Source organism: Fundulus heteroclitus, chromosome 20 (genome assembly GCF_011125445.2).
Source record: "Fundulus heteroclitus isolate FHET01 chromosome 20, MU-UCD_Fhet_4.1, whole genome shotgun sequence".
Classification (NCBI taxonomy): domain Eukaryota; kingdom Metazoa; phylum Chordata; class Actinopteri; order Cyprinodontiformes; family Fundulidae; genus Fundulus; species Fundulus heteroclitus.
Window position 1 is genome coordinate 27,402,509 of NC_046380.1, and position 22,200 is coordinate 27,424,708.

At 43.2% G+C, this 22,200-nt stretch overlaps 1 protein-coding gene across 2 annotated transcripts in view; it reads right to left on the reverse strand.

The window, feature by feature from the left end:
* Nucleotides 1-20,752, reverse strand: part of rassf5 (Ras association domain family member 5) — a 42,408-nt gene extending 21,656 nt beyond the window's left edge. The window contains exon 1 of one of the 2 annotated variants that reach the window (XM_036151886.1): nt 19,720-20,752. In XM_036151886.1, the coding sequence (XP_036007779.1) occupies nt 19,720-20,506 (787 nt within the window). In that variant the 5' untranslated portion in view covers nt 20,507-20,752. Of the gene's footprint in view, nt 1-10,087; nt 10,732-19,719 lie in introns of those variants that run through there. The other variant, XM_036151887.1, reaches the window with a different exon arrangement.
* Nucleotides 20,753-22,200: the final 1,448 nt, after the last annotated feature.

Sequence of the window (22,200 nt, forward strand, 5' to 3'; positions counted from 1 at the left end):
TATATATATATATATATATATATATATATATATATATATATATATATATATATATATATATATATATATATATATATATATATATATATATAAATCACAATTGATTTAGCAATAGGAGGCGAGTTAACTTTATTTATTTATTTTACCATTTTCCCAAAATGTTCCCCTGAATAACCTGTCCAGGTGAACCCCGCCTCTCGCCCAGTGAACGCTGGAGATAGGCACCAGCACCCCCCGCGACCCCATGAGGGATTAAGCGGTTTGGAAAATGGATGGATGGGTTCCCCTGAATAAATGTGATCCTCAATTGCAAATTTGGTAGTGATGATCTGAACACTGAAATCCCTGAAATCTATAAGGTGGCAAATAGTTTTTCACAGCACTGTATGAAATATTCAACCAAGGCAATCTAAAATGCAAACAACAAACACTGAGAAATCCAAGTAAATTCTGTTGGTATGGACGGGCACCAGAAAATGTGTTAACGCCTGCACATAAAACCACAAAGATGTCAGATTTCAGCCATCTGCTGGAAATTAAAACATATTTTCCTGAAAAGATAAGATAAGCCTGCTTGCTTCCCTCTCTCTGCCAAATATCGGTGACCCTTTCCACCGGCAGGAATATAATAGTAGCATGACTTGGTGGCTTGTACTGAAACCAAAGAGCTCGTTGGTTAAAATCCAAGGTAACGGTCTTGTTTTTCAAGTTCAGATAAATGCAAAGAATTGCAGAGACAGAGTGACCCTATCGACTAAGCCTTTGGCAAAGAACAAATAAGGAAGATGTGAACCTAAGAGGACAACATACATACGGCATATACACAATATACTGATAACTTAAAGCGTCTACATTGGAGTAGGAGGACACATATAAGTATGTGTGAATGATAGAGAGCGGAGTGGCAGCTAGAGAGAGAGAAGCCGACAGGCAGGGATCTGTGGGACAGAGGGAAGAGTTCAGATAAGAGGATGCTCCACTCATGGCACTTTGGAGGTCACTGCAGGGAGGCAGAAAGAAAGGAAACTGACAGAGGAAAGGAAAAGAGAAACTCCTTTTCCTGTCTTCATGTATTCCAGCCATATTCCAGTTGCATCACACACTGGGATCACCTCCACATCTAACATTCCTGTGACTGTTGACGGAACGACCTGCGACTGGAAGGCCTCCGACTGATTCTGCTGTCGTTGGCTTCAGTTCAAACCTTTAAAGTGAGCTTTAAAGGGTTGCATGCTTGTTTGTAATGGCGGTATGAACATATTTCTATGTCGTACTCCAGAGTACCATGAATGAACAGGAGGAAAAACCCAAGCAGATGGTCCGGAGGGGATTGAGACCGTCACGGTATGATGACACCCGCACAGGCAGAGAGAAAAATAAAAGTGAAACAACATGAAATAGGAGAAGTAAGATGGAGTCAGCGATTAGGGCGGTCTTTTTGTGCAACTTTTTGAGCGATAGTTGTTGAGTACAGTTTGTTGAATCTAGCTGTGGGGGGGGGTTTCCCGTTTTGCTTCTGTGGAAATTTCACAGTTAAACCCCCTGCCAGATGGAGAAGTTCCCTAAACTGGAATTTCAGACTCACTTACAGGAATTCATTGATATGTTTAGAACTGACTGGAAAAAGGACAACTTTTTACTCCACATTTTTACTTGTGTTTTTTGGGAAGGAAATCCCCCTCAGAATTGAAGATGGCTTCCTGGTAGTCGATCACTTCGCTAATAGGATTACTGAATGTCCCCTTGAAAATCAATTCATCCAACAATCGTCTTCCGCTTATCGTTGGTTGGAATGTGAAGCTAGGAGGCACACCCAGCCGTTCCTTTACACTGCTACAGCCAGGTCAGATGGTATATGCAATCCCTTCAGTGAGTCCTGGGTCTACCCCGGGGTCTCCTACCAATGAGAGATACCTGGAAAAACCCCAGAAGAGACGACAAGGATGTATTCTGATCAGAAGACCTGACTAGCTCAACAGACTCCTTGTGACGAAGAGGAGCAGTAGCCCTACTTCGAGTACCCGTTGGAGGACTCTGTCCTGCAATTGATGGAGGAAGCTGATTTCAGCCTCTTCTTTTCAGGATCTCATTCTTTAGGCCATAACCACAGGCAAGGGTACAAGCATAGACAGAGTTGCAAAGAGTTTCACTCCTTATAGCTCATTGTTCACCACGATGAGAAGATGCCAACACTTAGTTTTTTGTCTGCTCTACAAGTTGTTGTATCCTTGGGCAAGACACTTCACCCGCTTTGCCTGCTGGTGGTGTTCAGAGGGCCCGGTGGAGCCGATTATATGGTGGCCACCGCTTTGCCAGTCTGGCCCAGGGCAGCTACAATGTATCTCACCACCGTCAGCGTGTGAGTGAATGACTGAATGTAGTGTTCATCCCTTTGGGGTCCTTAGAACTTGACAAAGTACTATACAAGTACATACCATTTACTATGAGCTGGAAGGGATTTCTCGGTTCATGACTTGATAAATGGGGGTTAATATTGGACCATACTGGCTTAGATATGATGAATATGCCATGCCCATAGGGGAGGAGACAAGCATACAGGCATAGATGAGCCGATGAATCTGGAGTCTCTCTAGTAGCTAGTAACCCTTTTGAGTCTTTCTTCACCATGACACTATGGAGCAGCTCCTACTCAGTTACTGCTCAATCCTGTCATCACTATCTTAAAAATGTAAGGTATATTTTATTTCTCTCCAACATGGTGCAGTGTAGGTAAGACAGGTTGCACAGGAACTGCAATGAAGTCCATCCATAAACAATCATTAGCATCCAGTCCTCCTGCAGAGTGTTGATGCCAAGAACCAGTGTATGTTGCCCCAACATGAATGTTGACTCCGCTGCTGCGTGTCGCTCTGCTGGACCGGTCTGACTTGTTTCTGCTTTGCGGGAAGAAAGACGCGGGGTTTTTTAGCTCCTAACTGTCCTCGCCACGACGGATGGACGCAGGGCGCGGACGCAGAGAGGCGCGATGGAGAAAGGCACGTCTCCGGGGATCTGCATCAGTGCAGCGGAGGACAGGAGAGGAGAGGAGCTCAGACATGCGCTATGCAAACATCCATTTGTGGAGGCGGTGTTAACTTCCACTGCGGCAGAGGTCGATAAGCAGGTGGAAGATGGGGAAACAGGACACTCCGCCTTCCCCACGCAGGACGCAGTGTCTTTTCGTGTGGATTCTGAAATGTTGCTCTTTTTCTTCACTCTCCCATGACGCCTTGAGATCCAGCCTAATCTGCAGCAACCTAAAACATCAGTGCACGCGATCACAAACTGGGCTGAGACAGGAATTACGAGATGTGGGGATGTGGGTGGTTGTTTTTCTGTTTCTGCGAGACAGTGGGTGTGGGACAGATAAGCAGTGTCTCGGAGGTTAAAGAGGATGTCTGCATGGCAGCAGATAGAGAGGGGGAATAAAGGGCGGGGGGGGGATTTATTGTATTTACTCCATGTCTGGTTCAGAGTGAAGAGGTCGTGGGGTTAGATAGCTTTAACGTAAGGGGCAGGGATGCTAACACCGTCTCTAATGAATCTAAAGGAAGCTCTGAGGACTTAGAAGGACCTGAAAGCAGCTTAGGGGGTCTTTGGGGGGGAGGTTTAACTAGTCTGATCTGATCACAACTGATTTGGAGTCATTATTCATGTTGTCCTGTGTTTTAATTGTACACACAGACACATCATGCTTCTCAGGCTCCTGTTTTTCATCCCTATGAACATACTATAACATATCGTGTTTCCATTTTCAAACATACATCGGATGCATCTCTGATCCTTTTGCAAACACACAAACACATTTACAGAAAAATCCCTTAATGTGATGACCTGCCAGACATAACCACACACATCTAATCCCCAAGCTACATCAAATCTGACCCCCTTCCCACCAACATCTGTGTTCGTTTATGCAGACGGTAGCTTCATATTTGACACCGATGAGTCTGTCTTCTTCTTCACTATTTACATCTTCATCTGTGCAAATACACATGATCCCAAAATGCACAATAAGCAAAAAAACTGTGCTCTGATTCGTTATTAACTATATATCCATGAGCAACAATAAGTATCCATCATTAATAATAATGAAATTGAAAAAAAAAAAAAAGCCACATATAGCCACAACTATATGTTTGTGCCATTCAGATTCAGAAATATGGCTTTTAACTAAAAATATATCTGGAAAAAAAATTCCCCCCTTGGGTTCAACCATCTTTCACAGCTCATGAAACAAGAAAATAGTGAAGTTGACTTCTGCCATGGCGGTGTAGTAAAGGGCTTTTTCACTTCCCTTTTTGACATCTAAACCAATTTAGATCAGCTCTCATTTCAAATGTCCATCCATCCATCCATCCATCCATCCATTTTCTGTACCAGCTTTTCTGTGCAGGTTCGCGGGGGTGGGTGGGATGAGGCTGGTGCCTATTTCCAGCAGTCAATTTGGACTAGATTTTTCTACACTGAATACAGATTATTTAAAGCTCAGTTTGTGATTGGTGCTCCCCTTATTGTGTTTGTAAAAATTAAATCAATTGGAATGTCAGAGCTTTGATTGCATTTTAACCAGAATCAGTTTACACCTCAATTTAAGAGGGTTTAAAAGGCCAGAAACAGCGAACTGGTCCTTGCTAGTTATTGAATATAAGAGTTTGTTAATCTACCGTTGGGTTGTCCAAATAATCAACACCTCGATACTATCGATACTAACAAAACAAACTAATTATTCAAAGGTACTCATTTTGTCAACATTGATGAAAAACTGACCCATTCCCATTTGCCCAGTAGAAGCGCTACAATAACAGATACCCTCAGCCTTTTTATCAACAAGACAAACACAGAAGGGTTGTTTGCAGGAATTTTCCCTATGAGGCAGACAAGAAAAAACAAAACGCTTAACAATGCTACATCCTACCTGCAAGCTAATGCTATATGCTAATGCTAAAACATTGATGTTTGAAAGCATCATAAAGTCTGCAACACCAACCTTCTAAGGTAATGCTATATGCTTATGCTAATGGTAAGACATTGGTGTTTGAAAACATCATAAAAAAGAGCAACAACAGCGTAGTAGTAAACCTAAGCTATTGTAAAGGTAAGTAGTAAAGGTACGCTATTGCTATCAACTTGAGAATTAGCTTCATCAGCACCGCCGGCTCAACAACAGGGTTCCTTCAGTCTGAGATCCTAAACAAAGATGCGCTTCCTAGGTGCGCAGTTCCAAACCTCACAACACTCTGTTCTACTGTGGTATGAACCAACGCAGAAGAAAAACACCAAGCAGCTGACGGCTCAGTTGGATAATAAATAGAGAGGCAATGCTGAAAGACAGAAATGGTACAGGGCTGCTGCTGAATACATTGCACAGACCGGATCATTGTTTACAGTGTAAAATTTTTTTATTTTGTATGCACCAGATGCATGTATGTTTTGAAATACATTTATTTTAGTTTAGAATGATTCTTTATTTGTCCCCGAGTAGTCACATTTAATTGTATCACCAGCAAATTGACAGACAAATGGAAGCACACAGTGGCTAACTAAATATGAGCAATTAGAATAAAACAAAAATAAAATAACTGCATGACTGAATCAAAAGTTCGTACTTCCATAAAGGATATGTGTTATTTGGTTGACCGTTTTGCCAAAAAAGGAAGTGACAAATTATATATTTCTCTAAACCAGGGCTCAATGGTTCCTCTACTTATTGGTTATGCCCTAAAGTAAAGTTTGTCAATTATTAAATAATAATGTTGTGCTCTTAACCAGAAATAACCCTGTGTCTTAAAAAAAAATGTTAAGCAGTATCGAAAATGGTATTGAATATTGAGTTTGACATTTTAGAAAGACGAATACCCTGATCTACTGGTTATCTGTCAGCAACTCATAAAGCAAATAAAACAATGAGTGGGACTAAAACTTAAGTCACGATGTGGCTTATCAAAGAAAAATTACATCCTCTAAGTACAAATCAATGTAAAAGAAACACTTGATCAGAAATTCAGCTCCTTACCTTTTAGATAAAGGATTAGTAATTAAGCCCCCAAAAAGATTAAATTAAATTGCTAACGTTTCCAATCTGCAGATGGGAACAGTAAAGTGAGATATGTTTTATTTGTGCAATTATTTTGTTACATGAGTCTTACATCTTTTTAGCTTCCACTTGGATAAGGAGTGGCCTGGACAAATAAACCATCTCCATTAAACCTGAAGAAACGCCATCGGCTCCGGTAGATCATAAAAATACTGTTACTTGTGTGATTCTGTGCTGAAAAGGCGTAACTCAAACAAACATGACCTTTTCATGGCCTACCCAGCTGACAAGAGACAGGAACAATGGTCCAGTGGGTGGACTGCAGGTATGTTATGGGCCACAAAGTTAGTCATGTACATCAGTATTTCTTTACCTTTCCTGCTTTGGGACAGATTAAACGAGTCAGCAGAGACCAGAAGCTGAAGACAGAAGTCAGGGACAACTTGGCCTGTCATGATGTGGGGACTCTGGTGTCGTGGTTTCTATGATTTCAGTCGGTTCTTTGTACGTTTTGTCCTCTGCTGTTTTGGTTTTTTACATTCTGAGTCATTCTTGTGTTGTTTTGTGTCCTGCCGGTTTTGTTTTGTTTTTCCCAGGCCCCAAATTTCTTTGTGATGTTTATTGCTAATTAGATCCTCGTGTTAGTTCCCTGTGTTTCACTGGGTCTGTAAACAAGTCCTCTCCTCTCGTGGTCCGTGTTCTGCGTCACACTCTGAGCTACCTGTAGTTAGATTTCAGTACAGTCTGGACTCTCCATTTGAACATTTTCAGTTATTTCCTCAACATCCTCCAGCATGCCTGTGTGTAGATCCTTTACTTTATGCAATAACACGGCCAAACCGATAGGTCTGACCGTTTTTACACATATTGGTGTGTCTGTTACAGATATTTAAAATCAAAGTAATCTTTCAATGCAGTAGCATAAGTGCACACTGAGAAATTTTTGAAAAATCCCACTTTTTATTTGAGTATATTACTCAGAGGGGGAGGAAAATCACATATTAAGAATTATGGTACCACAATTAATTTTAAAATCAGCATTTACTTTAACTTTTAATCAGGTGTCCATTAACACGGATACATTTCTCTCAGTCACCCTTCAAAATAGGAAAGACAAGAGATCACGTCAGTCAAGTGTGTGTTGGCCACTTTTAGCCATGAAACGTAGCCGCTTGCCCTTTTCAGAGCAATTATCAGCTATTATCAGAACATCTACAACCTTAACGGTGACAAACAGGGTTAGATGAGGACCAGTGTTCATCTCCCCTCTCCCTCTGTGCATGGACAGAAGGGTGGTAAGGAATAAATCTCAAAAGCTCACTGCTGGTGCTAAAAGGTTAATTTACTTTGGGGATATTTACACAGACTTTACCAGTATTATCAACAAGAGACTCAACAATCAGAATTTCTACTAAACAAATAATGTATGAAATAAGATATAAAGACAGTATCAAAATATGCTTTCTAGCCTTCCTGCTATATTAGGAGCACTGATGAATCTTTAGCCTCTTGTATTAGCAATTAGGTTGGTTAGCCCTGCTAGCATTACTAAAACAGCGACCTCTGTGAGTATATCCTTAACTTAAATTTTGAAAAAAGCGGCCAACACTTTTTAAATCCAGCGTGTTCCATGACATGAATGAAAACGGATAAAGAATGTTTGATGTACTTCATTCAGCCTTCCTGTTACCTGCTGAAAGTCTTGCTCTCTCTCGCTCTCTCTCTTTGAGCCTGAATGGGCCTCAGACATGTCCTAACATGGTGGAAAATACATTTTCTTCTAAATCCTTTGTTATATCTTTGTGTTTCTCCTGATTTAATCTTACACGCTTCAGCAATATAAAAAAGATATCTCAAACTTTGAGTCTTCCTCACACGCTCCATCTACAAGATGGAAAGAGTGTTGTTGTCAATGGGACCTGGTGGGCCTCGTATGGTGTGGTCCTGGGCTTCACAAAGCAGAAACCAAGCTGAAAACAGGCCAAGTCTTCCCAACAGCTGATTGTTTTTGGTGAATCTTCAGTGACAAAATAAACATGATGATCGCTACATAAATGCAGTAAGCCCCACTCTTGGTAACTCTCTGTAAAGGTTTAACCTCAGTCTTAAGGTTGGGACAGTTTTGCTTGAGCTCCATTGTAGACTCACTGTTAACGCTTTGAATCTAGAGGATACTATGTAGACGGGTAAAGTTCACCCTAAAGCCGGCACACAGCCTAACCATACAGCAGGAAGAAACCCAACTAAAGATAACCTCTCAACTACTGTGTGTCCCGCAACAAACCAATTTAGCTCCAGGAGAAACGTCTCTGCTTGCATGTCACAAACCATAGTGTGTGTGTGTGTCAGTCTTGCTGATCTCATTAGATGCTAACAATCTTATCCTGATTGTTAGCATCTAATGAGATCACAGGGATTACTTTCTCACACTAAGTAACCCCTGACTTTCTCCGCACGCTGCACAGTAAACCCCGATTGTGTCTGTAAGCACTCGATATGCAGAAATCCCAATGAAATAAAGTACTCAGGAAGTGAAGGGCCCGGTTCGTCCCGGTTTATTCTTTAAAGGGATTAACTGGGTTTCCTTCCAGGGAACGTTGTCTATAAATAGCCCTTATCAGTCTGCAGTGAGGCTGCGCTGGTGATGCTCCTTCTCAGGCTTTGAAGGCTGCAGAATGACGTCACTCAGGTTGAGAGCTGGTGGTGAAGAAGTGCTCCCCGGGTCATGTTTGGTCAAGGTCTTATCACGCTTACACAGGAGGTCAAACAGACACAGACAATAAAAGAGCTGCAGCCCCCTTTTTTGTTTTTAAAGATTCTCTATGGGGGAATCAGTGAAGCTGAAGCAGCACCCAGCCATTTGTCGCTCCCTGTCTCTTTCTACCCCAGCTGCAGTTCGGGCTAATCTTACATCATGTATTCATCGCCCTCTAAAAAAAAAAAAAAAAAAAAAGCACATTAGCTCAGGCCTTTATTTGGGTAAAACATGGGGAAAAATCGATGCTGCGCAGCCTATCGCAGGCTCCATCCTTTCTCAAATTTCTGCCACACAGAAGTAAATCAATATCATTATTCGCTTAGAGAGGATTTTAGGAGGAACAAACTGAAAATGTGTTTTGGATATGTCTGAGTGAGATGGCGACTTTCTGGAGCGGCAAAAGCAGCTAGAGCTGTCAGCTGACCTGCTTCACTTGGTTATTGTGAGGCCCAGCCAGACTGCAGCCTGGATCCTCATGATGGTTAAAAAAAACATGCAATCAAATAGTGAAATATTAGTGAAATATTTCTACATGCGGTAACTTCAACACAGCTGGAAAGAACTACATCAAATACATAAATAAATATTTAAATGGGTCAACATTTTTAAACCTACAAATAAATAATTCAATGCAGAAATCTTTTTTATGTCATTTTGTTAAATGAATATTTCTTCTGCTTCCTATGCCGGTCACTAGTCACTATGGGTCGTCAAATGGGCCCCTACAAATTAACCCCGTCTATCGACTGTGATGGCAAACGCTGACAGATCATATAAATTCATCATGTGTTGCAGCACAGGACCATGACGCAAATGCTTGATGAAAATCATAATTATTAATATAAAAAATATATGAATGTGGATTTTTACATTTGTCTACATTTATACTGGACTGCTCACAACTTAGGCAATTAGAGATAATTTCATTTAAATATTTTATTCAATTATTCACATAAATAAATATTTATTTTACAAATGAGATATTTATTGGATTGTAGCATTTTTGGCACCAAACAGGAGCACGGGTGCCCTCCTCTCGTAGACAAAAAGCGTCAGGACTAGATCCATCAATAGTGGGTCAGAGACAAAGGCTAACAGGGCTTCAGGGCATTGCTGTACAATGATGGACAGAAAGGTCGACACAAAACAGAAATATTTTGGCCTGCAGCCGGCCTCTGAGGCCAGCCCAGCTTAACTTGTCCACTCATCAACTTTTCCTCTTCTCTCAAAACCACTGAGTCCGCTTCTCGCCACGACAAACCTGAGCAGAGATTTATTGGGCCTTGTCGTACCTGAATTGGTAAGCAGAGATCCGTTAGACGACGATCTGCGCAGGATCCTCAAGCTGTCGCTCCAGGAGCGAGACTTGGGCAGCCTCTTCAGCAGCCGGCCCAGCCGCCGCGACACCGGACCGAAGCAGGCGCTCCCAGCCTCCCCTTCTGAGTCCCCCTTGACTTCCTCCAGACACAGGGACACCTGGCCGAGAAAAGTCCTCCCCACCGCTTCAACTCGCCCCGACCCTACCCCCACCCCCCCATTTCCCTCCTCCTGCCCCGGGCGGAGAGGTGCTATCTGTGCCATGGATGGAGCATGGCGGCACCATCCGGTGGGCGCCGTCCGGTGCGTGTAGCCGTCGCTGGACCTTCTGTCCTGTCGCCTGCTGACCCTGTCCCTCTGCGGGCTGCCCCAGCGCCAGCCCACCCATTGCCCCCCTCTGCCATCCCAGCGGAGCCACTCTGCCACCGGTGCCACGCTCCGAATAAACAGCCCCCTCTCCTCGCGCTCTGCCACCCCCCCACCTGTTCTCCCCACAGCCTCCCCTATACTCCCACCTCCTGAACAGTGCGCCTCACACCTGAGCGCGGGGACGCGAGACCCGAATCTGCGCCGGATAACTTGCTCCCCTCTCGTCCTGCCGTTACCACTGCTCCCTCATCCTCTCTCTCTGTGTCTACTGCAGCACCCACACACTCTGCAGTACCAACCAGCCGGCTTAAAGAGACAGAGACCCCCAAATACAAACACTCCTCTCCAAGCCCCAACGATAGCCGTCACTGACGCTGCCTCCTCTCCTCTGCCTCTTTTCAGTCTCCTCACTGGGGGGGAAGTGAGTCAGCCATTCTCCGTCGCCCCACAGCAGCGGCACGTCCCGCCTGTGCGAAGCGGACGCACCACCTGAAGCCTGCGTGTGGGCTGGTAATGACGCGCGGCACGCCGGTTATTAATATGCTCTGTGAACGGGAACGAAGAAGAGCTGCAGAGTTGTTATCCTGTCCCACTTCTGAGCCAGAAGAAAGCGGAGGATGTGCTCCGATTCACGGGTGTCATGACATAATCACTGCTGTCCAATACTGCGTACCTGTTGCAGAGGATGTGATGCATCATTTTTTATTTATTTTTTTGGTGGTGGTGGGGGGGGGGGGTGGGGGTCCTTAATCTGGAGAGCGAACTCTGCTATTTCTGGTGCAAGACACCTCTGCAGTCCTCAGAACAGCAACCAGCCAAGGGCAACCTAAAAATAACTTCATTGAAAGTCGCCACTGTTCTCCAATGCAGACAGCACAAGAGATGCAGTGAGGAGAGTCCAAAACATGGATTTTATGCGCGCTCTAAATCTCTCTACGGTAACTTGTAAAGGTATTCTTACCCCGTGAACGTTTCCGCATTTTATAAAGCAACAACCCCACAAATCTACGGATTTAACCAGGATTTTATTGGACGGACCAACAGAATGTAATGCTTCACTGTGAATTTTTGCTTTTTTTTAAGGCAAAAATCCACAAAAGCGTGTCACTCATTTGTACTTTGCAGAAACACATTTCCCTGCAATTAGGTGCACGTCTCTACCAGCCCACCTAAAGACAGAAATGTCAGTCAACTCTACCGTGAACAAATTCACGGTCGGGTTTGGATCTGTAGATCTTGACAAGGCCATTCTAACACCTGAATGTTTAGGGTCACAGTCCTGCTAGAGGACCAGGTTTTCTGTCCCTAAAGAAAAGCCTCCCCACACCATGGCGTCTCACAGTGGCTTGGGACAACCTTTAAACAGAGCTTCTCCTGGCTGCCTTTCAGTGGACGGTACCATGTAGAACCATGTATGTGGAGTTCTTCTTGCCTCTAATCCATAAAAAACAGGTTTGTTAAATATACGACTAAGAGTTGTCCTGTCAACAGGATCTCCGCAGCTCCTCCAGAGGTACCATTTTCCTCTTGGCTGTGTCTGTAATGTTTTGCCTCCATGATCTCACCATTTTCAGATGATGGGCCAGTGCTCTGTGGGAAGCCCAAAGGTAGGGGTGTTGTTTTATGACCTACTAACCCTGCTTTAAACTTCTCCACAATTTCCTCCCTGACCTGCCTGATGTGTTCCTTGGTCTTTATGACGTTGGACCTCTTCACAGAACAGCTGCATTTATTCCAAGATAAAATCACCCACAGCTGGACTACACCTAATAATTGACTTCTGAAGGCCATTGGCCGCACTAGGTTTGATTTATAGGCTGAACACAAACGCAAACGTTCTAAGATTTTACTTCAGAAGATCTCCACTTTACAATTGTTTGTTACTTTGAGCTAGAATGCCTTTGAACATTACTGTAAATGTGGCCATGCAAAAGTAAAACACAGTAGGCTTATCACGTAATCGACTTTGACTGAATGATACAATCGGCGAAAGAATGTTTGGCCTGATGTGTGTTGTCTTTTAGTTTTCCTACACATGAGGGTTACGTGCCGTTTAACAACCCCCCCCCCTCCCATGTTTCCCTTCGAGTGGGGATTTCTGAGCGTGCGACGGTCGAGCAGGTTCTTGAAACAAGGCCCGCACTGTGTGAACCAAAGGAAGCGGTTGGATCAGGAGGTGATGGGGTTTAAGGAAATTATGCTGAAAGTTCCCTAAAGAGATATCTGGAATGTCATGAAGTTTACAAAAGGCAGGGAACCATCGAGGAGCTGTAGTGCATGTGTGTGTGCATACTTGTAGTTCAGTGAGAAATTTTTCGCCCATTTTACTCTTAAAGTGAGGACCTTTCTTTGGTCCTCGCTACCTGTCTGGGTTAGGGTTGGGGTTAGGCCATAGAAAGGGCTGAAAATGAATGGAAGTCAATGGAAGTCAAGGCACGGTCCTCAGTAAGTATTTAAAAAAGAATGTGTGTGTGTCGATGATCAATTTTGAGTGGTATTCGAGAGTATAAGACGTATAAGAGTTATTGGCTGGTTTTATTTGTTGTTTAACAGTTTCAAAGGCCTCTGACCTCCCAGTTCTTGACCTTTTCCCACAGACAGGACACTAGAAACCATAAAGAAAATCTGCAAATAAGGGTGGAGGAAAACCTAGGCAAAAACGTTCAATTTAAAGAAAGAAACTTTATCTGCGAGGGAAGATCGGATCCTGACTTTATCATCATTTCAGAAAACGAAAATGAAATGAATTGCAGCTGGAACAACGTGAAGTTTGAAGTCAACACCGGATCTAGGTTCTGACCTGTAAGGTGAATGGAATGTAAAACAAGCTCAAAATCCAACATGGCTGTCACATGCATGAAAGGCAGTGATAGCTGCAAGATAACGCTGTTTCTTGGGACTTATTATGGCTTGTATGTCATTCAGTGAGTCTTGCCACTGCAATGTTGGGTATGTTATACATGCATTTGTTCAATACAGAAAATGCAGAGGAACACACTATTGTTTTTTCCCACTACTGCTTAGTCACTGTGCACAACAACTGCAAAGCTCCTCTGGTTCTTCGATTTGCAAGGAAAAATGTCGAGAATGTAAATGACTGTGTGTAGTATATAACTCATCAACTCATGATGCCATACAGAACCTATACATAATCAAGTTTCTGTAATGTTTTGCAACAATGCAAAGAAATGCAACGTTATCTATTATTGCTAATGGTTAGTCGGGACAAACCCAACAGTTTTTCATCGATAAAATAGAAATCAATATGTTCTATATCAATATAATTAATATATAATTATCAACAAATTCAAACCATATATTTTAAGTGCAGCCCTGGACATTTTATGCTGTTGCTTAGCAACCTATTTTTATATACAGAACACATAAACACTGAATTCAAACTCAACCCTTTATTCAACCCACTTTTTACCAAAAAAGAAAAAAAACATCTGCTCTCTGAACTCTTTGAAGGGGCGGGGCTTGGTGACAGCATTCCTGGGTCTGTGTTTGTGATTGGTTGGAAGGATGTAATGACTGTAATATTAACCTACATGGCTAAAACGCATAAGGAAGGAAAACCTTTATTCTGTTGAACTTTTTATTGACCCTTTTTTCTATCGTCGATATACGTCTATTGATCGATATGTATTGTTATTGAATTATTGTCCAGCCCTAGTTTTTCATACTTAAAACTTTAACATAGTTAAGTTGGTTGCTTCTGATGAAATTGGGATGCAGCAAAAGGCTAGTTGGGCCATAAAGTCCTAAAAGAAAAACATTAAACAAACCATTGCACTACAGAAATAGCAATGCGCCTATACAGTGCGTAAAATAGGAGCTGCTACAATCTATCTTTTAACAGACGTCTATGTGACCATGGGTCATGGAAATATTAATAGAGAAATGCCGTTCTCATTTATTTTGGTGCAGCAGGGTTTAGACAGTGAACTGAATATGTAATGATTTTGAACGAAGACTTTTTTGCCACAGACAGTGTACCCACTGTTTAAAAATACTTTTGCAGTCTGGAATGTCTTTAAATATGGCTACTACGTAGTTCATATGGCATCAGGGAAAAATATATATAATCATACTTGATTATCCACTGACAAACTCTTATTGCATGTTTTCAAGACATGACTGATCATTACGTGTCTTCCTCTGCTGTTTGAGCGCTAAACCCCGTGGTTAACCCAGGGCTCACATGAGGTTTAAGTTGTAACTGTGCAGAAGCATGAGACAGAACAAAGGAGACCACCAAACGCAGCGAGTCAAAGCACTGGATCCACAGCAGTATGAGACCCGGGAAAACATTTAATCACATATTAATCTGACATCTGGCTGTCTGTTATCCCAACGGCTCCACTCCTGGGATGTAATCCTAGACAGGAGACACTCAGAGCTGGGATTAGGGCTGCCATTCCCAGACTGTTCCCACTTAATTCTCCACGATGAGGAAGAATTAGCAAATTTAATCAAGAAAACACACAATGACATCTTAAATGAATGAACCCAGATAAGAAGTCATTTAACATATATAAATAGAATTTTTGCATATTAACTATTAAACATGAGACTTTTTAATGCATTTGGAGAAACACCAAATATCAAAATGTGTTCATGTATTCATAATTCATGTCCTTGGACTAACAATGGATCCACCGTACAGCCTTATCGAAATGATAAGTCGTATTTCATAAGAGTCCAGAATTTAGCCCAGATGGAGATCAGAACATTAATTGATGAAATCTTGGTGTAATGTACAATTTAAAAAAATAAAATAAATGATAGATAGATAGATAGATAGATAGATAGATAGATAGATAGATAGATAGATAGATAGATAGATAGATAGATAGATAGATAGATAGATAGATAGATAGATAGATAGATAGATAGATAGATAGATAGATAGATAGATAGATAGATAGATAGATAGATAGATAGAATTTGGTTTATTATTTATACTCAGAAATTATCAGCTTTACCTTCAAACCAGGAGAAATAAATGTATACTTATTGTTTAAACTCATGTTTAAGAGGTTGGCATAAAAGAGCAACCCAAAGTTTGAATGGATCGTCTTTCAGTTTATTTTTCTTCCTCTCGTCATGCCTGGTCACTAACTCAAACAGTCATTCCTGCATCCATAGATTGCCCTGGACTTTGCATTGTTGCTGCCTTGTTCTTGTTCTGTTCAGTTTTTAGAGCTAAAATGTTTCTCTTCAACGTCAGTCTACCTGCTTTGTCTCCGCCTTTTGGTTCTACAACATACATCATGGCAGTAAAACCTATGGGCTCTGCTGACTATTTATTTTCTTTGCCCGGTTACAGCCCAGTATAACACACGGTGCAGTTTTTGTGTGTGCATGTTTTATGTGGGAACATTATATCACCCATGACACTCTCATCTAACTGTCAAGATGAGGAATGAAAGTAAAAAAAAAAAAAAAAAGCTAAAAACAAAACCCAGGAAGATGAAAGGCGGCAGCGGAGTGGTAGGAAAGTGCAGGGACGAGCCGAGGCCGGGCGCAGAGGTTAGCCTGACAGATTCCTCTGGAGGGCAAGGCCACAGCCAGTCCCACTGGGACCGCCTCTGTGGGCTTCATCTGCAGCCGGGCTGCAGCGAACCGAGGGAGGCCGGCCGATAAATCCGAGAAATGCCGACAGAGCAAAGTGGCCAAAGACAAAGACGCAGAATAATGTTGACGGTTGCAAATCTCCGTCTCTCGTCCCCCTGTTATTTGACGGGAGCGGTTGAAAGGCGAGTACGGTGCATGTCCACGTGTGCTGCTTCTATTTTGCCGCTTCTGTTTGCTTTTCTTCGCTGAGCGGACCCTGAAATGACTGACTTTGTATTGTTACGCCCAGGACGCTGCAACCTTCTCACCTCTGATGACGCTTGAAGCAAACTTTCACTGGCAGCAGAGCCCGGCTGCTGTGCCTTCTACGCGCGTTCATACCTCTGGAGGCGTTTTCATACCTTCTTCTCGCCTAGTCATGTATGTCAACCATAAGAAAACCCCAAAAAAAACATATATTCATCTTCAAATAAAACTGCATACACCAAAAAACATCCTGATAGTGTTTACTTAGTCCTTTCAGAGCCTTAAATGAACCTTAAAAGTATCAACACGGTTGTGCCGTCTGCCGGCAGCACTGCACAACTATCAGCAAGCAAGATGGCGTCAATCGACGCAGTTACTGTAAAAGCCATCAGACCTCTTTCTTTCCGCGCCTCCGCCGGGGCGTTGCGGACTCGCTCGGCTCCATCGCCTCTCCTTGTTTACTCGTACCGCGATATCGTACATCCGCTCACGTGCAGTTGCTATGGTAAACAACACACGAAACTGCTTTGTTTACTAACAAACAGAGCAAAAACAAAGAGTAAAACACAGAAATAAAACACGATAAGCCAACGACGTTCGATAATTTAACCGTGAAACCTTTGTATGCAGCCAGAGAGAGCTACTGGGATAGAAATTCATGAAGTCAAAGTACATGACCAGGCCCCTTTAAGCCCAGATTTGTTGAGAGGCACCGGAATAATAACTTTCTGTTTCAGACGTTCATATCTTGGGATTATTGTTTTATAAGCTAGCCTTGCTTTTACACTTCTCCGGAACTTTCTTGCTGCCCCGTTTGCTGTGTTGCTTGTTCTTTATAAAGCTGCTTGCTCTCTAACGTTCTCTACCAGACCTCTGAGGCCTTCACAGAACCGATGTAATTCATACTGAGAGTCAATCACACCCAGCTGGACTCTATTTACCAATCGGCCGACTCCTAGCTGCAAACTGGATTTTATTTAGAGGTATTCGAATGACGGGTTAGGGGCGTTTGACAATCCTGAAGGATTTTCCCTGCACCTTATAATGATGCACTTCCTTTGTGTTGGTCTATCACATAAAATGGCCTTAACGTGACGAAATGCCAACTCTTCCGCAGAGCACTGTAGCCCCTCTGATCCACCAGTTTGTTCTACTGTAACAGAAACTGTGTGTCCGTGTCGCCCTCGGCGTGATTAATGCTCCAGTAATCTCTGCTCTTGCTCCAGCGAGCCGCTGCTGATAGCGCACTAAATCAGACAGCTCTCTGCAGTGCCGGACCGACGCGTGGCCTTTTTCTTTCCCGCATCCCCAGTTAGGCTTCTCCTCACGAACGTCCTTCATCTCTCTCTTCATTCCCATCAGTTTGGCTACGCGTTTCCTTGGAACCCAGCAGCCACTTAGCCTTTAGTCTCCTTTCTCCACTGAAAAGACAAGTCTTTATCCTATTGCGTTCTTCAACTTTTCCCCCACCCCATATCCTGCTTCTTTATTCCGTGCGCGCTCTTTATTCTCCCCCTCCCTGCTTCCATCACCTTCAGTTTGGGTTTCTCCCACACTGCTCTGCAGACGCAGCCTCCCTGTCAGAGCGTTGCTGACGCCCGTGCTTGCTCAGCAGCCACACGTTTACACACATGTCATTCACATATACAGTCGCACGGCTGAGTTTAGTGTTTCGCAGCAAAACAGCAGGCGGCGTGTTTACGTGTAAACATGCAAACTCTTGACCAGGTCAGTTTAGCCCTGCTGAACCTTTCCCCTGTCCCTTAAGGAGAGAGGGGAGGTGTGAAAACGAAGCAGTGGTCTGCCTTAAAGAAAGAAAGAAAGAAAGAAAGAAAGAAAGAAAGAAAGAAAGAAAGAAAGAAAAAGTAATGAAAGCAGGGTTTCCCCTTTTCAGAGTGGGCTTTTTATGATGATTATGACAACGTGTCAATTCATCAGACAGGGCTTTCCTATTTGAGCTAATAAATCTTTTTATTATTCCAGTCAGTAAACACACCGTAAACCTAAACATGTTTTTGGGTTGGACGTTTTCTTGCTGCTGACTGCAGCTGTAGAAAAAACATCTCTCTGCAGCATGAGCTCCCCTCTCGGTCCCCCGCTTTCTTTCTGGTGAGAGTGGGAACACTGGGAGGGGAAAGCTGGCAGGACGAGATAAAGGGATTTACACTGAAGGTTTCTGCCTCGGTGCGGTGCAGTAATATGATTGGATACGTCCTTCGCCGACACTCTTAGCTCGCTCTTAAATCCACATGCGCCGTGTTTTTTGAGGACAAGCAGAGCCGGGCCAAGGCATAAACGAGCTAAGCTGGTGCTTAACGACCCTCCTCCTAGACCCCCAGGCCAGCAGGGGGCCCCACAAAATGTGCACGTCCATTTACACCCAATAACTTTTCTAAAAGCGTTACGTCTGTAGTTACACTTCTTTTAATGAATTTAAAATTCTTTGAAATTTAACATCTGGATTTGTTTAAGATCCAAGTAATTACACAAACATACACACACACACACACACACACACATACATATATATATATATATATATATATATATATATATATATATATATATATATATATATATATATATATATATATATATATATATATATATACCTACTTTAGTTATGTGACTTTGTTATCCTTCATAAACATAAGTCTAGATAGCACGTTTCCTACCACTTAGTTCATGGAATAAATCACAGGCTTCACAATGAAAAAACAATAATTTTGTAAAACTACCAGCCTTTTCCCATTTAGAGTTGAAACACGGTCTGATTATGATAAGTATACATGCAATGTTTCCTAAATGTTTTGAGCTTTTCCAGCACATAGCTCGCTTCCCAACGCGATCTCATTTTTTCCAAACAGTGCTTGGCAGAGTTCAATGAGGAAATGTTACCGAGGCACAGAAGATGTGTAACTGTGCCGCCCTAAAATGGGACTGACGACGACGGCCGGCGTTCACGATTTGTTGTCGCCGGGTAAATCACTCGGGCCGCCACTTCTGTGTTTGACAGAGATGCATTTCACGGAGAATAACTACGGACTAATAAGAAAAGTGAGTTATGTGTTACTAGTCAGTCAGGGAAAACACCTGTTAGTTATTTAATAAACAACTAACAGGTGTTTATTAAACAACTAATTTGTTTAATAATTTGATTTGGGCCCCACAGCATTGGGGCCCAAATCAAATTCTGTAATGGGGCCCACTCACTAACCTGGGCCGCCTCTGCGCCCAAACATATGCCGGAGTTTCTCCCCTTGCTGCAGATGCCCTGCTTCACCCCAAGACGCCATAGTGAACCAGACAGTCGCAGCTTTGAACGTGAACTAAAATGCATTCCTGATATAATCACGTGCAGAAGAAACGATTTCCAGCTACGACTAAAAGATAATTTCTCTGCTTTACTCACTTTGACACTTGAGTCCCTGCGCTGTGATCTGCCTGCTGCACGCGTCGCACCAGTCCTGCTTCACCGGCTTGGTCTCGAACCGGTGTCCTTCGCCTCTCTCCGCCCTCACGCGGGGGTCCATTTCCCGGGGGAAGATGGACCAGGCCTCCCTGCGGTGGGGCTCTGCGCGCGCCAGCTTCACCACCCCGGTCTTGCCCTGCGTGAGCCGCTCCAGCGGCAACCCGCGGCGCGCTCCGGGGGAGGAGACGCTCTGGTGTCCGCTGTGACCGTCTCCATTCCGGGAGCCGCGTCTGCCGTGCGACGCGTCGCGGTGCCGGTGTTCTCTTCTCGGTCGACTCGTTCCGCTCGGCATGGCACGGACTCCAGGCTCCTCCGGCGAGCCCCCCCGTGGACAACCCGTGTTTTGGTTTGAGTCACAGTTCACGTAGCCATTGGTGATGTGCCCGGTCATCCCCGGGGCCACGCCGCCGCGGCTGACCGCATCTCCATCCTGCGCGGGGCTACGTGGCGCAGCGAGGCCGGCCGTGGCACCGCATCCTCCAGCGGGCACCATCCCTCCAGCTGGTCCTGGACGCCGGAAAGCCGGGTGACTGCGCGGCTCCTCCTCAGCAGGGTCCGAGCAGCTCTCTCCGCCGCTCCTGGCGAGCATCATCTTCTCCCAGGAAGACTTCCTCCTCGGCAGCGTGATTTTCTTCTTGGTGCCGGAGAGTTTGAAGAGCAGGACCTGCGGTTCCGAGTCCAGTATGTGCGGACCGGGCTGCTGCCCCACCACGCTCACAGACGCCATTACGCCGCGCTCCTCGCCGTGATTGTGTGCGTTTGGCAGCTGAGTGTTGTCACTCCGTGCGCTGAATGTAAACTCGGCTCGCGGCCCGTGACAAATCTGTTGTGGTGGCGCGAGGGATCAAGAGCATTTAATGAGGAGCGCGCGCTGCATTTCGGAGCGTCGGGGGCGCGCGTCACTCACACAGGTTCACCGTGAGGTTTTCACTAGAGATCATAAAACTTTCAGTAAAACGGGGTTTACCCATCCATCTACAACGCGGAATTTGGTAGCCTCTCTGATTTGTGCGCTGCTTTTTCAGTTTTTGTTTCTTTCTTTTTTTCAGGTTATCTTGGGAAAGGCGAAACGAATCATTGCACTTTTTTTTTTTTACAAGTGGCCTTCAAATTAATTGAACTAATGTAAGAGGGTTAAAATTACAAGCCAAATACTCTGGAAACTACATTTTAGATGATTTTTCCAGAATGCCTGGCTAGTAGTACAACTCATTTTAGATATCAGTCATAAAACAAAACCCATAAAACACCATAAGTGATCAGTATTTCCTTATTGGGTCTTATGATTTTGGTGGAAATATACATTAAAGAAAGAAAGAAAGAAACTGACTCTAGCACTGAACCCTGAGGTATGCCATAGCTGATCCCGATGTGTGAGACAGATTTATTGATGGTTGATTATAAAGCTCCTAGCTTGTCCTTTTTGTAAAGTCAAAATCATTTTAGATAAAGTTTGTCACCCCTAGAACATGTCATTCAGTTTTTTAAAAAAAATTGTTAGTATTTAGTCAGAAATCAATATTTGTTTAAGATAAAATCTGCCCCTCCAAAAATAACCTTCAAGGCATCACATGCATGCGGCAAGTTCTCTTTTTGTTTTTTGTTACATTTGCATTTCTCATTTTTTCCCCCACTAATTTGTATGTAAATAAAAAATGAAATGTGTTCACTTACATTCTGTACTGGTTCAGCTGACGCATTATGAACATAATTTTGTTAATGTAAAAATTTGACTGCAACTTAATGTAAGTTGTCCAGTTTTGAGCTCACCAACAAAAGGCACAAATAACAAGTTACTATCTCTGCAATAAGTTAGTCAGTTATTGCATAACAACAATTCCTGATCTATTGTAAAACTACATAGCATTCGAGCTGGTCTACAAAATAAGTTGCCACATGTCATGTTCAGTTTCTCTATTGGTTTTTTCTTATCCTATTTTCAGTCTTACAAAGTCAAAACACACAAACACAATTTACTAAAGCACAGAACCCCGTGGTTCTCCCTAAGTCTGGTTCCTGAGGAATAGTTTTCATTTAAAACAGATTATCCAGTGAGCATTTTCATTCAAAACTCCATTTAAATATAGTTTGTCACTTATGGAGCAAAACAAAATGGTCCGTTTTTCTATTTTCTTATGCCATGCTGTCTAATAATTTTACCAAGTAGAAATATTTAACAGAATTAGTCCAAGTACCACACCCTGTTGTACCCAAAACTAACTGATCTTTTTCTATTGACAATTACTTCATTTTAAAGCTGTTAAGATTTTTTCTAAAGTTAATCAAATTGCCTTTAGTTTTATTTTGTCACTGAAAGAACATGATCAGATTTTCTATTTGCTTTGATATTTTGTTGTAAACTTTTATGCAGGTTTAAATCTATCCCCTTATTGGGCCCATGGGCATACTTGCTTTTCCCCC